The sequence below is a fragment of the Pipistrellus kuhlii genome, unplaced genomic scaffold (genome assembly GCF_014108245.1).
Source record: "Pipistrellus kuhlii isolate mPipKuh1 unplaced genomic scaffold, mPipKuh1.p scaffold_m20_p_2, whole genome shotgun sequence".
NCBI classification, from domain to species: domain Eukaryota; kingdom Metazoa; phylum Chordata; class Mammalia; order Chiroptera; family Vespertilionidae; genus Pipistrellus; species Pipistrellus kuhlii.
In genome coordinates, this window is record NW_023425515.1 from 161216656 (window position 1) to 161232507 (window position 15852).

Consider the following 15852-nt stretch of genomic DNA (forward strand, 5'->3'; position numbering starts at 1 on the left):
ATGTGGACACAAGATGGCCACCACAAGATGGCCAGCAGGGGAGGGCAGTTGGGAGGGACCAGGCCTGCAAGGGAGGACAGTTTAGGACAATCAACCCTGTGGGGGAGGGCAGTTAGAGGTGACCAGGCTGGCAGAGGAGGGAAGTTGGGGGCAAATAGGCTGGCAGGGGAGCAGTTAGACATCAATCAGGCTGGCCTGGGAGTGGTTAGGGGGAGATCAGGCTGGTAGGCAGAAGTGGTTAGGAGCAATCAGGAAGGCAGGCAGGCGAGCAGTTGGGAGCCAGCAGTCCTGGATTGTGAGAGGGATGTTCAACTGCCCATTTATGGCAGTTGGACATCCTTCGAAGGGTCCCAGATTGGAGAGAGTTCAGGCTGGGCTGAGGGATATCATTTAACTCAGATTGTATCACATTATTTTTCTGTATTTTAAACAATTTTTATTATTGACTCTATTACAAATGTCTCCATTTTTCCTTCCTTTGCCCACCTTCATCCGGCCTCTGTCCTCCTTCTATCTGGCCATCACCACACTGTTGTCTGTGTCTATGGTTTATGCATATACAGTATATTCTTTGGCTAATCCTTTTACATTTTTCTCATTCAGTCCTTTACTCCCCCCTTTCTTCTGACATTGTCAGTCTGTACCATGTATCCACACCTCTGATTCTATTTTGTTTATCAGTTTATTTTGTTCTTTAGATTCCATATCTTGTCTCTTTTTTGACCCAATACTGTTCTATCTATGTTTTGGAGTCATAATTTTAAGATTTATAATACAAAACAACAACCAAAAAATTCAAAAATTTGACTGAGAGTGCATTGAATCTATAGAATATGTTATGTAGAAGTCTATGATATTGAATTTTCTAATCCATAAACACCAGGTTGTGTCTCTTGGATTTTAGAATTCTGATGTAGTATCTTTCAATAGATAGTATTATAATAGAATATCATAATTTCACTAATAAAAATTTTTCATTTTTGGTACATTTATTCCTGAGGACTTTATTTTTGTTGCTATTTTTAACAATTGATAATTGCAAAAAGCTAAATATGTTAACTCTGTTGTTGGCAGAAATGCAAGTAATTTTATAATAAAGAAATAAAGTATTTAGAAAAATATTATTTTCTATGTAAAATCACAAATTGTTTAACAATCAGTTATTAACATTTTGTTTATATGATTGGTTGTTGGATATTGATATTATTTTGGGTTATATATGTAGGCTTACTGTTAAGATATTTATATTCCTAATTTAGTTATTACCAATAATGTCATCATGAAGTTTACTAGTGGCCTGGTGCATGAAATTCATGCATGGGGGTAAGGGGGGGTGTCCCTCAGCCTAGCCTGCACCTTCTCCAATCTGCAACCCCTCAAGGGATGTCTGACTGCCCATTTAAACAGGCAGTCAGACATCCCTCTCACAATCCAGAATTGCTGGCTCCCAACCACTTGCCTGTCTCTGCCTGATTACTCCTAACCACTTCTGCCTGCCAGCCTGATCACCCCCTAACCACTCTGCTGCCAGCCTGATGGATGCTTAACTGCTCCCCAGACAGCCTTATTTCTTCGAACTGCCCTCCCCTGCAGGCCAGGTCACCCCCAACTGCCCTCCCCTGCCAGTGTGGTCGCCCCTAACTGTCGTCCCCTGCAGGCCACACCTCCCTGCAACTTCCCTCCCTTGCAGGCCTGGTCCCCCCACAACCGCTCTACCCTGCAGGCCTGGTCCCCCAACTGTCCTCCCGTGTAGGCTGGGGTCCACCCAACTACCTCCCTTGCTGGCATGGTCTCCCCCAACTGCCCTCCTCTGCCAGCCTGGTCACCCCCAACTTCCCACAACTGCCCTCCCCTTCTAGCCATCTTGTGGCAGCCATCTTGTGTCCACATGGGGGCAGCCATCTTGTGTCTTGAAGAGATGGTCAATTTGCATATTACTCTTTTATTATGTAGGATTGTACATTCTCTTGGTCATATATGAATGTATTTATCTGATCATACATCCAGATGTAGAATTGCTGGCTCACAGGCTTATTTCCAACTTCAGTGGAAGATGCTAAAATGCTTTCAAATGCAGTCATCCTTCTTATCTATGGTTTTACTTTAGGAAGTTTCAGTTACCCATGGTCATCCAAGGCTCAAAAATTTTCAATGGGAAATTCCAGAAATAAACAACTCATAAGTTTTTAATTGCATGCCATTCTGAGTAACATGATGAATTCTCGCACTGACCTGCTCCATCCCACCTAGGGCAATGAATCATCCCTTTGTCCAACAGAACCACACTTCTTATGCTACCCACACATTATTCATTTAGCAGCTCTCTTGGTTATCAGATCGACTGTTGTGGTAACACAGTACTTGGTTCAAGTAGCTCTTACTTTACCTAATAACAACTCCAAAGTGTAAGAGTAGTAATGTTGGCAATACATACGTATATGAGAGAGCTGTAAGTGTATGCACGTATAGGAAAAAAACATAGTATATATAGGGGTCAATGCTATCTATAGTTTCAGGCATTAGCTGGGGGGTCCTAGAATGTATCTGCTACAAATATGGGTGTACTGCCGTATCCTTGTACCAATGCATTCAAACTGGACATGAACACGAGGAATGGCCAAGACACATTATACCACATCCTCATAAAAACTTGGCATTGTCAAGCCTTTTCCACTGTAGCCATTTTGGTGGGTGTGACAATTACATTGTGGTTTTAATATGTATTTTCCTGATTTTTAATGGTTCTACATTTTCTTTTCTTTTCTTTACTGGTATTGGGGTATTTTCTATGTTGAGACTGTTCAGGTCCCTTTTCTTTTGACCTATCTGTTTTAAAAATCATTTGTGCCATTCAAATTTTATATATATATATATATATATATATATATATATATATATATATATATTTAGGATATGAGCTCTTTTATCATTTGAAGTTTTGCAATTATCTACTCCCTATCTGTGCCATTGCTTTCAGCTAATTATTCTTTCCAATTCCATTTTCTTTTTAATGGTTAAATTAAACCATTATAAGAGACATCTAACCTGCAACTTTTGTCTTCTTTAATACATCATTTTATATACTTGTACTACAAAACACAAATCTCAAAATGGAATCACATAATTTATATTTGGGTGTAAGCACTTCATATTCTAGCAGGTTAAATATTTTATTTATTAATGTATTTAAATGTTGACTATATAAACAGATATGTCCCTCTCAATCCAGCATGCTAATGCCTTTCTCCATATCATAGCAGTGTCTCCTTTTTACTATCTAGGGTTCCTAGAAAAAGAGCCCAAACCTATTACTAAGAGTTTATTAGAACTCTTAGTAATCTCTGACATCAACAAAGATTAGTAAACTCTGACATCAACAAAAACATTTTTTTTTTTTTTAAGTGAGGAAGGAAATTAGGAAATAAAGCAAGAAAGGAGTAGCATTGCAGTTTAGGCAGGAAAGGGATGGAGGAGTCTGGCTAGTGTGACTCAGTGGTTGAGTGTCCACCCATGAACCAGAAGGTCATGGTCAGGGTACATGCCTGGGTTGTGGGCTCAATCCCCAATAGGGGGCATGCAGGAGGTGGCAGATCATTGATTCTCTCTTATCATTGATTTCTTTTTCTCTCTCTCCTTTTCCTTCCTCTCTCTGACATCAACAAAAACATTTTTATTTTAAAGTGAGGAAGGAAATTAGGAAATAAAGCAAGAAAGGAGTAGCATTTATCTGCTTGCTTATTCCTCTTACCTGTTAATATCCCCTTACATCTGAATGTTTTGACTAAGTCCTTCTGGGCAGCTAGCTTCTGTTGTGGCATTTCCTTTGAATGCGGAAGTAGTGAATGAGGCCAGAAATCTTTTAGATTCAGGTTTGTCAGACCCTGCTTATAACAGTGATCTTATCAATGTTTTTCTAAAGCTGGCCTATCCCCTACAGCAGAAGGCACACAGTGCTCCCTTTAGGAAATGAGGCCACATCAGAAGCAGCAACCAGGGCTCTCTATTGACCAAGTGGCTCAGGCCAAGGGGCAGTTGGAGCTGAGTGAAGATGTATACAGCTGGGTTCTGTATACCTTTATGTTCTGGCCTATCACAGCTGCCCTTCAGAATAGTAATCTAAGGAAAGCAGTGAGCCACAGTAGAGCACAGGAAAGAAGGAGAAAAAGAAAGCATCTCAATGGGTCTGACATTTGTGGTTTGACTAAGTCATTTGGCTGCACATCAAAGGGAATTTTCTATTGGGATAGAAAGATAGGATTTCAAAATTCTCTTTCTCTCTGTCTCTCTCTTTCTTTGTATGTGTTTGTGTGTGTGTGTGTGTGTGTGTGTGTGTGTGTGTGAAAGTGTATTATATGATTCTTGTTGCCTGATCTCACAATTTATTTCATTTTCCAGGTGTAATGGAGCCCTCACTTTCCTGTGTATCTGGATTCTTTCTCCTCTTACAGATGGTGCTCACCTCGGGTAAGGACATCTGTTCTTTTTCATGGTGTGTCACAGTGATAAAGATCATGGAGGTAAATGACACTGAAGGAAATGAGGACGTTTTCTCACTGATATTTTTCGGGTCCCACCCTTTCTGTTGGTAGTATTGAGGATAGAAGGAGGCGGTAAACAACTTGTGATTAAGAAATGTTATTTCAGTGACTGAATCTTTCTCAGCCCCGACTCCATCCACAGTGCTGTAATGATGTGCGAGGAGATGAGACAGATAAATGTCTACCATCTCCCCCAGGGAGGCTCGAATTTTCACTGGCAAATCATAATGAATATACCCCTTATGTTTAAGAACAAAACACGGTCATTTATGTGACCACAAGTTTAGTTTAGAATTATAAGTTTATTAGAACATCAGGTAAGAAGATGGTGTGAGCTGGATCTGTCCACAAATTTTTCTTTATTGCAGTAGACCTTAAGTCTGATAATTCAGATTCCTATGGTGAGAAGGAAAAAAATGTTTTGGGCAGAGACAGGAATGAATTTGGCATAGTTGAAAGAAGCAAAACCTCAGAGTACTGGAAGAGCTGTGTGATAGTCACTCATAGGTTTATAACAGGTTACCCCCCCCCCCCCCCAAATGAATGTTTTAAAACGACCAACATTTTATTACATTTCACAGTTGGTAGGTCAGGAATTCTGGCTAGTGCATTCTTTTGTCCCACGTGACACAGACTGAGGTCACTTGTGGTATTCAGCTGGTGGGCAGGATGGTCTGAAGAACCCAAGGTGGTTTCATTCATGTCTGGAACTTTGGTGGAGTAGGATGGAAGGCTGGGCTTATCACATGGCATGTCAACACATGGCCTTTCTGCCATGATGACTCAGGGGAATCAGATTTCATTTTGGCAGCTCATGGTTTCCAGAAAGAGTGTTAAAATATAATAAGGGAAATAAATTAAATGAATGAGAGCTGGTAATTTCTTAAGAAAGGCTCAGAAATCATTGCAGGTCATCTCCTGCCATATTCTACTGAACAAAGCAATCACAGAACATATAGTTTCAAGAGGACATAGACCCTTTATCTTCATGGAAGGTGCATCAAAAAATTTGTGGTCATCTTAATCCACCAAAAAGGATACTGAAAAAAGCAGCTGTGTGTTTGATAAGTAAAGGATGTTGTTGGGCAATAGTGGTTCACATCCTAACTCTAGACAATGGGAGAATCTTCTATTCCTTTGTTAAGTATTTACAGAGTGCGTCGTAGGCACAGACAGTGTTTTATGCACTGAGGATAATAAAGAGAATGTAAAAAGGAATAAGATAAAACTCTGCTGTTGCATGACTTACACATTAATGGGCCATGAGAGAAAATAAAGACAGAAATTAACAATATCTTCATATGTGCTATGAAGACATGTATAGGTATGATTAGGGGAGATGATAAATGGGTACTCATACACAATTTCCTAAGGAGTTGCCATTTAAGCTGGGACCTAAGAGATATGAGGCCGAGTATAGATGTCAGAATAGAGATACTCCTGAGAGTCAAATTCTGAGTCAGAAAGAACTTGGCATCAAGAGTCAGAAAGAGGCCAATGTGTCTGGATCAGAGGGGTCTCAGTGGAGCATTTTTCTCTGGCCTTCACACTAAAACCTCGGTCTCCCACTTCCTTCACAGAGCAGTTCACTGTGCATAGCTCCAGGAGCCACCAGGTGGTCCTGGCAGGCCAGCACACGGAGCTCAGCTGCCAGCTCTCCCCACCGCAGAGTGCGGAACACATGGAGGTGGGCTGGTATCGGGATCACTACCAGCCGATTTCCATTTATATGAAGGAGAAAAAGCGCTCTGAAAAAAGCACTCAGAACTATAAAAATCACACAGTGCTCCTGAAGGACGCCCTGGGAGAGGGCAAGATGACCCTCCGGATCCATAATGCCAGTGTTATTGATGAGGGGAAGTACCACTGTTTCTTTAAAGATGGTGACATCTCTGAAGAGGCCATCATAGATCTGAAGGTAGCAGGTAAGGGCAGAGGAGTCATCTCTGGGTTTCCTATGTAGTGCCACTCTGGACTCAGGATCCAGAATTCATGAATGCTGGGCCATGAGGAAAAGGTCTAAGTGTATTTAAAAAATCTAGAACTTTTATAATGTACAGAAAAATACATAGAATAATGTAATAAACTAGATATTTGGTTAACAATTTATTATATTTACTTCTGATCAAGTTAACATTACCTTTGTACTCATCAATGATGCCATTCACTTTTTTTCCTTTCCATAAAGTAACCATTAAACTCATAATCTCCTTTGGTTAACACAAAGACATTCTTAAAAATATTATTATTTTGTGTGTTTTAAATTTGTAGTATCATTATGCATATTCTATTGACCTGATTATATTCTTAGTTTTTTTATTTTTATATAAATCCATGTTTTTTCAAGTGGGTACAGTTCATTCTTTAACTTCAGTATAGTATTCCACTCCATAAATATATGACTATTGATTTTTGTATTTCCATATCAATGGACATTAAGGTAGTAGACAAATTTCAGTTCTTATGTTAGACTGTAGTATTTGTGTCCAAGAGTTCTTTTAGGATATACAGCTTGCAGTTAAGTTATTAGGCCATTGTGTACAAATATCTTAAAATTATTAGCAGTTACCCACCAACATGATTTGATCAATTTATATTTGACTCAAGTCATGTAAAAGCTACATCCACACTGATACTTAAAATTACTATGTTTTTAAATGTTGCAAGTTTTAAAAATATTTTTATTTATTTCAGAGAGAAAAGGAGAGGGAGAGAGAGATAGAAACATCAATGATGAGAGATAATCATTAATCAACTGCTTCCTGCACACCCCCTACTGGAGATTGAACCTGAAACCTGGGCATGTGCCCTTACTGTGACCTCCTGGTTCCTAGGTTGACGCTCATCTACTGAGCCACAGCTGGCAGGGCAAACTTTGATTTAGTTTAGCTTATCCTTAATAATAATAAAGTTTTATTTATTATATAATAGAGAACTTTTTTCTGATTCTTGCTTGTTTATTATTTTTGCCCATTTTATTATTGAGTTCTTTGATTTTTTTTTAATTTGTGGGAATTGTTTTTTATTCTGGATATCATAATTTAGTTTTTTATTTTGTTGCAATTTTTTTAGTCTACTGCCTTTTAAAAAATGTATGGTAACTTATTTTATGTAGATTTAATTTTGATATTATCAAATTTATAGTCTACTAAATTATAATTTATCATTTGTGTCACATTTGAGAAATTCCTTCTTATCCTCAATTATGAAGATATTTGCTTTAAATTTTTGAAGCTATATTTTCACATTTAATTCCTAATCTATATGAATTTTACCTTTGTGTCTTTTAATGAGCTAATAAAATATATACTTATTGACTATTCCCAAAAATTATAAAGTAATTCTGTCATCTACCAAGTCCATACCTCCGCATGGGTCTTTTTATGAGTTTTTATTATGTTTACTTTTTAGGTTATCATTATCTAGTTATCTATATCTAATACAATACTGCTTTTCTTAAATTACTATAGCAATGTGTCTTGGTTTGTGACACATCTTGCTATCTTTCTCCAAAATTGTTTTAGCCCCATATAGTCTGAATTGTAATTATTAAGTTAAATCCTCTTAGGGATTATGATTAAAATTGAATTGAACATATAGACTAGAGGGCTGGTGCACAAAATTCATGCATTGGGGGGCTGTCCCTCAGCCCATCCTGCACCCTCTTCAATCCAGGACTGCTGGCTCCCAACTGTTCTCCTGCCTGCCTTCCTGATTGCCTCTAACTGTTTCTGCCTACCAGCCTGATAAGCCCCTAACCATTCCCCTGCCAGTTTGATTGATGCCTAACTACTCCCCTGCCAGCCTGTTTGCCCCTAAGTACCCCCCCCCCCCCACTGCATGTCTGGTCACCCCTAACTACCCTCCCCTGAAGGCTTGGTCACCCCCAATTGCCCTTCCCTTCAGGCCCAGTTGCCCCCAACTTCTCTCCTCTGCCAGCTTGGTCACCCCTAATTGCCCTCACCTGTAGGCTTAATCATCCCAACAACCCTCCTTTGTAGACCTGTTCCCTCCCATCCACCCTCCCCAGGTGGCCATCTTGTGTCTATATGGGGGCAGTCATCTTTGACTACATGGGGGAGTGATGGTCAATTTGCATAATACTCTTTGATTAGATAGAATAGAGGCCTGTGTGGGGGCCAGCTGGTTTGTCCTGAAGGGTGTCCCATATCAGGGTGGGGGTTCCCTTGGGGTATGGGGCAGTCTGGATGAGAACCTGTGGTGGTTTGCAGGCTGGCCACACTCAAAGGAGACCCAAGCAGAGGCCCTAATATAGGGATTTATTTATCTTCTATAACTGAAACTTTGTAGCCTTTAGCAGAGCCAAGATTCCTGCTTGCTCCATGGCCATAGCCATTTTTGTTTGGATTCATTTATCTTCTATAATTGAAACTTTGTAGACTTAAGCAGAGGCCAAGGCAGGCCAAGGCTGCCAAAACTTGGCTTCCTCCATTGCCAAGAGCAACTCAAGCCTCCTGCTCTCTCCAGCTCCATGATTGTCGCCATTTTTGTTGGGATTTATTTATCTTCTATAATTAAAACTTAGTAGCTGAGGCCAACGCAGGCCCAGGAAGGTGGAAAGCTTCGATTCCTCCATTGCCTGGGAAACCCAAGCCTCCTGCTCTCTCCATGGCTGCAGCCATTTTGGTTGGGTTAATTTGCATACTTGCTCCTGATTGGATGGTGGATGTGGCTCATGGGTGTAGTGGAGATACGGTCAATTTGCATATCACTCTTTTATTAGATAGGATTTTAAAAATTATTCTGTACTCACTCGTTTCTCAGATATATTATAAATGTTGTCTATTATGTAGCTTTATTTTTTTACCTTCTACATATTGTCTTTTGTTGTTGAACAAAAATTAACTTTCATAAAGTCAATCACCTCTTCCATGGTTAATACCTTTAATGCCCTGTTAGCTTGGGTGGTCATCTCTGCCCTATTTGTGGTCATCACCATTAAAGTTATGGCACACTCTGCCAGCCACAGAGAATGAAAAGGAACATTTACTTCTTTATTCTTGAGTCCACACCAATAATTAATGTCAATTCTCTCTCTTCCTCCAGCTCTAGGATTGACTATACAGATTAATGTTCTTGTTCCTGACACAAAAGGGCTCATGGTGGAATGTAACTCAGAAGGGTGGTACCCACAACCCCAGATGAATTGGAGAGACAGCAAAGGGAATGTAATTCCAGCCTCATCAAAAATCTTCTCTGAGGATCGAGCTGGATTATTGCACATAAAGACAAGTGTTCTGCTAAAAAACAGTACCCATGGTCCTGTCACTTGCTGCTTTCATAACACAGTTACTGGTCAAGAGAAAAGGGCAAGTATTGTCCTACCAGGTGAGTATCTGTGGCTTGGTTCTACCAAGGAAGAATGGTTTTCATCAGTGTGACAAAATAAAGATAAAATTAGGTATATTATAAATGAGAAATTGCTTTATAAATAGCGCACTGCTGTAGACATACAACATTTAAACCTTATTAAGTATCTAGACACAAGGAAAATATCAGATGCTCAGGAAACCTGTTCTTAAAAATTGTAGGAACTGTAATAATCAGAGAAAATCCCTTATTTTGTTTAGCATCTCAAGGCTTCAAAAGTTATATGTCATTTGACTGCTAGATTCACAATTTATAGTTTTATGAACTTGAATGTCATGTAACCTTTAAGACCATTGATTTTTCTCATTTAGAGATGGTAACATATATTTTTTGAATTTGAAATAAAATATCACAAATAGGATTTATAAGACATAAAGCAATATGTAGAATTAAGATTGATTTAAAAATTATTGATGTCATAAGTGGACTGTACTACTACCTTGTGAAGAAATAGACATGTAAAAAGTCCATTACTAAAGATTCAGCAACTGGTAAGTGATATATCCAAGATTAGATCCCATCTCCTCACCCATTATCCAGGACTATTTTTCTCTGGTACAAGGTGGTTATGATCAGAGAGATTAGCTAACTGTAAAACTGTGTTCTTTGTGCTTCAGCCTGTGACTAGGTCTAGTCCCCAGACAAATTAAGATGGATAGAAAGAACAAGAGATAAGCAGAGTGAAAGGATTAATTTTAAGTAGGAAAACAGTTTAGCTGTTACACAAAAACCCTGTCCCTAACAGCAATTCAAAAAGAATGGAAATCATGAGATAGTTCATGTGGCTACACTCTTTCAAGTAATTCAAACACTCAGGTTCATGTGTATTGTTGACCATTAATCTCCTTAAAGATCTTTTGAAAACCTGTTGATCAAGCAAAACTAAGTTTATTAGACCTAAGCCATTAAAAGAGAACATAATCTTTACAGAGTGTTAATAGCATTATAGAATAGGTAATTAGGGGAGGATATTTATAATTTTAGAGCTTCTAAAGATTTTTAAAAATACATTTTTATTGATTTCAGAGAGAAAGGAAGAGGGAGAGAGAGATGGAAACATCAATGATGAGAGAGAATCATTCATCAACTGCCTCCTTCATGCCTCCTACTGGGGATTGAGACCAAAACCTGGGCATATGCCCTGACTGGGAACCAAAAGGTGACCTCCTGGTTTATAGGTTGGTACTCAAACACTGAGCTACACTGGCCCAGCATACTGGGTGTTTTTTTTAAAAGTAAGTCTTGCAAGCTGAGAAAACAAATTATAATTTACAGTTTATAATACAACTAGAGGTCCAGTGCACGAATTAGTGCATGGGTGGGGTCCCTTGGCCTGGCCAGTGATGGGGGCCAATCAGGGCTGGCCCAGAGAGAGGACTGCAGGAGCTTGGCCAGCTGCGAGGGGCTTGGCTGTGGGAGCACACTAACCACCAGGGGGAAGCTCCTATATTGAGCGTCTGCCTCTGGTGGTCAGTGCGCATTATAGCTACAAGCCTGTTTTCCAGTCATCCAATTGTAATGGCTACTTATGCATACACACACACACACACACACACACACACACACACACACTTAGTGAGCATAGCAATATGAAGGTCTTAAAGTGAGTCTTGAGCTCATCATTAGTTTTGTTAAATAAGCTATTATCTCCCAGGAGCATATATTTCCTGGAGGCAGTAGCCAACTTATTGTTGTTTGCTTTCAGTTGCATAGTATAGGGACAGGAACTATGCCTAGCACCAAAATAGTTTACCATAAGAATAGGACACTGATTTATTCTGATATTGCTTAACATAGGGACAGGGAATTATTTTGGTTTTATTTCTCAAGTGGGACAATGGCTGAAAAGGAGAAAGAGAGGGCATTCCCTAAGGGAGATCATCAGTGTCTACCAGAGGGACTTCGGATGTGATCTCAGGTCAATTTTAGCCTATTATTAGAGTACTCCTGAAGAGTAGGTAACTGTTTAACTAGGTTCAATTCACAAAGGCTTAGTATTAGGGAATTACAATTTTTCTCCCTCATAGTCATGGAAGTATTATATAACTAGGAAGCTGATAAATAAATTTTGGAAGCCCCTTTCTCCTGTTTATCAAAGCCTCACTTTATGTGCTTGCATCTCTTGGTAACGCAAAATAAACTCCCTTAGTTAACTCATAATTTCAATTTTCTCTTTTCCATCATGGGAGACTTATTTTTGGTTTCCCTTTCAATCCTACATTTATATTCGGAGTCATTCAGGAATCTTGGTAGCTGACCTATTTAGTTTTGTTAAAGCTGAAGTATAAATTTAGAACCCATGTCCTTTCCCTGTGGACTTTTTTTAATTTTCATTTGAATGAAAACCTTTCATAAAATGAAAGAGCAAATTCAGTCCCAGTGATAGCCAAGTAAGGGGTGAATTATATACCTTGACAATGGAGTTGTTATTTTTATGTGTTACGTATTTGTTGTTGCTAAAATTCAAATTCCAATAGTTTGGTGCCAAACCCTGCTTTACTTTCAACCAGTTTTTAATTTACTATATTAAATAAATTATTTATTTAATTTATAGATATTTATTTTGTGTTCTGCATCTGAAAATTACATTATATGGAGGTATTGATTGTTTGCTTCTATAGTTTGTCTGTTTCCAAGTTCACCTTCTTCATTCTCTGGGAAACAATGCTTGTCTCTTTACACAACATCTCATACACAAGGCTTTTTGAACCCAGGTCATCTGTGATCGGTAGTTAATGGTACTAACTGCTGCTATAGTGCCTGTCACCATCAAACAGAGCAAATACAGATGTTGCACTTTCTTTATTTTCTGCACTATGAGGACTTTCATGCTCTAACACCACACAGAAATTGTTAACTTTAAAACATATTTTTTAAATCAGGATATTGAATGTTTACTCCTGAGAAAATTTTTCTGTCACATTGGTCCTAGCTTGCAGGGAAATTAAACAATGAATGTCAGAAGACTTTTGCAGTTTTATTTCTGAAGTTTCAGAACTCCTATATGTATATAACAATTTTAAACTTCCTAGAATTTTACCAGAGGCACTTCTGATCCAGTTCCACAGCCTTTGGCTTCCCCAAATCCTCCATATAATCTGGTGCCCAGGACCCTGTCCTGTAATTTCCCTAATCTCACAGATTTGTCCCCTGGAATATAAGAAAAGAAATAGAAAGTTATTTCTCAATTCAGTCCTGTTCCATCCTTGCCCAATACTTCCCAAATCCTGGTCTTTCCCCTAGTCCAGCTACACTGGCAAGTTTCCCTTGTCTGAGCACAGAGTGAATACATAATACAGAGTGTAATAGGGGTCATAAGTGGGTATCTTGCTTCCTTAGAGCAATATTCCATGCCCCTTGGAGTCTTGTGATCCTGCTGCCCTACTTACCAAAACTTTCATTTTGCTCTCTCTCTCAGATATCCTGTTAACATCGGAGTATATGTCAACAATGTCATATATAAAGTGGTGGCTCCAGATATATATACTATTCGTTATGGTTATGCAATTTCTACTGTGTTTGAGAACAAAAGGTATTTCATTCAGATATTAAATGCTTTGAAGAGGTTAATACAAAAACAGTGTAAACTTGCACATCTAAATGTATCCCACTGCTATATTTGCCAAAGAAGGTCTCAATGTCATTAATTATGCTTCAGGTCAAGTTGCAATTTTTCCTCCATATGTGTCTCTCAGGGGTGCTGCTATAGTGCCTGTTACCACCAAATAGTAGTTGGTCCTGATTCCTTTATAGCCATCATTGCTTATTTCCCAGTGCTTGGAATTCAACAATAGTAATTCTGTTCTCTTCGATAGGCAACTATGGATAGTTAGACTTACCCACTCAAAGTGTTCAGAATATTTTACTTTGATAACAAGAAGAAGTACCTATATCCAGATTATTTGGTCCTCCTTAATCTCCTCTCACTTCTTCTTTTGCACTTTCTATGAAACTAATTTAAATATATTCTCTTTCTTCCTCATTAGAGGTAGGAAATAGAATCTTAATTTCAGGGAACTGAGGGCAAAGAGTAGAGTAGGTATCCTATATAATAAAGATGTAATATGCAAATTGACCCTCACACCCTCACACAATATGGCCATCCTCATGTGGGCACAAAATGGCTGCCCCCATATGGTCACAAGATGGCCACCCCCATGTGGTAACAATATGGTTGGCAGGAGAGGGCAGTTGTGGATGATTAGGCTAGTAGGGAAGGGCAGTTGGGGAGCAACTGGGCCTGCAGGGGAAGGAGGGCAGTTGGGGGCAACCAGCCTGGCAGGGGAGGACAATTAGGGGTGACTAGGCCTGCAGGGGAGGGCAGTTGTGGGTGATTGGGCTGGCAGGGGAGCAGTTAGATGTTAATCAGGCTGGCAGGGGAGTGGTTAGGGGGTGATCAGGCTGCCAGGCAGAAGCAGTTAAGAGCAATTAGGTAGGCAGGCAGGTGAGTGGTTGGGAGCCAGCAGTTCTGGATTGTGAGAGGGATGTCCAATCTAAACCAGCAATTGGACATCCCCTGAGGGGTCCTAAATTGGAGAGGGTGCAAGCTGGGCTGAGGGACAACCCCCTAGTGCATGAATTTTGTGCACTGGGCCTCTAGTCAGGTATATTTGAGAATAACCTCTTAAGTACTTGACCTTAGGAACTTCACACCATATAAGGTGAATAACTGAAGTGATAAATTATGTCATCCGATACTTGACATACAAAACAGTTCCTAAAATAAGGTGACCAGACGTCCCGCTTTTGGCAGGAGAGTCCCAATTTTTAACAATTTGTCCTGTGTCCCACGACGTTTTAAAAAAGTCCAAAAGATTTAAAAGATTCTTTCCAAAAATTGGGACTTTTTTAAAATGTCATGAGACGCGGGACAATTTGTTAAAAATTGAGACTGTCCCACCAAAAGCAGGACATCTGGTCACCTTATCCTAAAAGAAAAGTGTTGTCATGTTTCTAGGATCTTTTGGAAGGAGGAAGAGAGGGACTGGGATATTTGGGGAGATTATTTAATCTATAGTGACATATACATTTCACAAGACAAATGCTTTTTGAGAGCTCTCATAAAAATTAGATTTATTTATGATTCAGGAAACATAAGGCTAAAAAAGAACAGACAATTTGACTTGCTCAGCCCTCTACCCAATTTATAAAGACCTACATAACTTTGGATTAGCAGTTATCATGTACCAGCAGATGTGATAAATACTTTGTAGTAAATATATTATTAATTTCTCCAAACAATCCTATATGGTAAGTTTTATTTATTTTTAACACTTTTAGATGAAGAAATTAAGGATCAGAATTTTTAGGTGAATTGTTCAAGCTGAAACAATCTATAAATATATTCAGGATTGGAACCTAGATATTTTAAATGCCAAACACTTTGCTCCAACCATAATGCTCTTCTTTATGTTGTCTATGGGTAGTAAGACTTCCTTGAATTCTTGCAGTGATGGGGAGGTCACTAACTCATTAGACAGTTTGATTTTTATTTGTTTATTCAACAAATTTATATTGAGCACCTTCTAAATACTAGCCACTGTTCTAGATATTGACAGTACAGTAAGGAGGTTGGAGTCAAAAGTCTTTGCCTTCATAGACCTAATTACTAGTGTAATTTGAGAAAATCTGTCCTTTTTGAACTTTTTTGTTGGTAATTGCTTGTATTTGTTGACTTAACAAACAGTATTTTTCTGCCTGACTTGGATATATTTTTTTAAATATATATTTAAAAATTTTTAAATTACAATTGACATACAATATTATATTCACCCAATGATTAGACATTTATAACTCAATAAGTGCTCACCATGATAAATCTAGTACCCATCTCACATCAAACATAGTTACTACAGTACTATGACTATATTTCATATACTGTACTTTATATCCCCATAACTATTCTATAACTACCAATTTGTTT

General features: G+C 38.8%; 1 protein-coding gene across 1 annotated transcript in view; it reads left to right on the plus strand.

Annotated features, from left to right (window-relative positions):
- The window catches only part of LOC118723110 (selection and upkeep of intraepithelial T-cells protein 1-like), a 124397-nt gene that overhangs the window by 93599 nt on the left and 14946 nt on the right, over positions 1–15852 (plus strand). Inside the window, exons 3-6 of the mRNA XM_045583823.1 lie at positions 4396–4464; positions 6119–6463; positions 9606–9887; positions 13348–13461. Coding sequence (XP_045439779.1) covers positions 4396–4464; positions 6119–6463; positions 9606–9887; positions 13348–13461 — 810 coding nt within the window. The remainder of the gene's footprint in view (positions 1–4395; positions 4465–6118; positions 6464–9605; positions 9888–13347; positions 13462–15852) is intronic.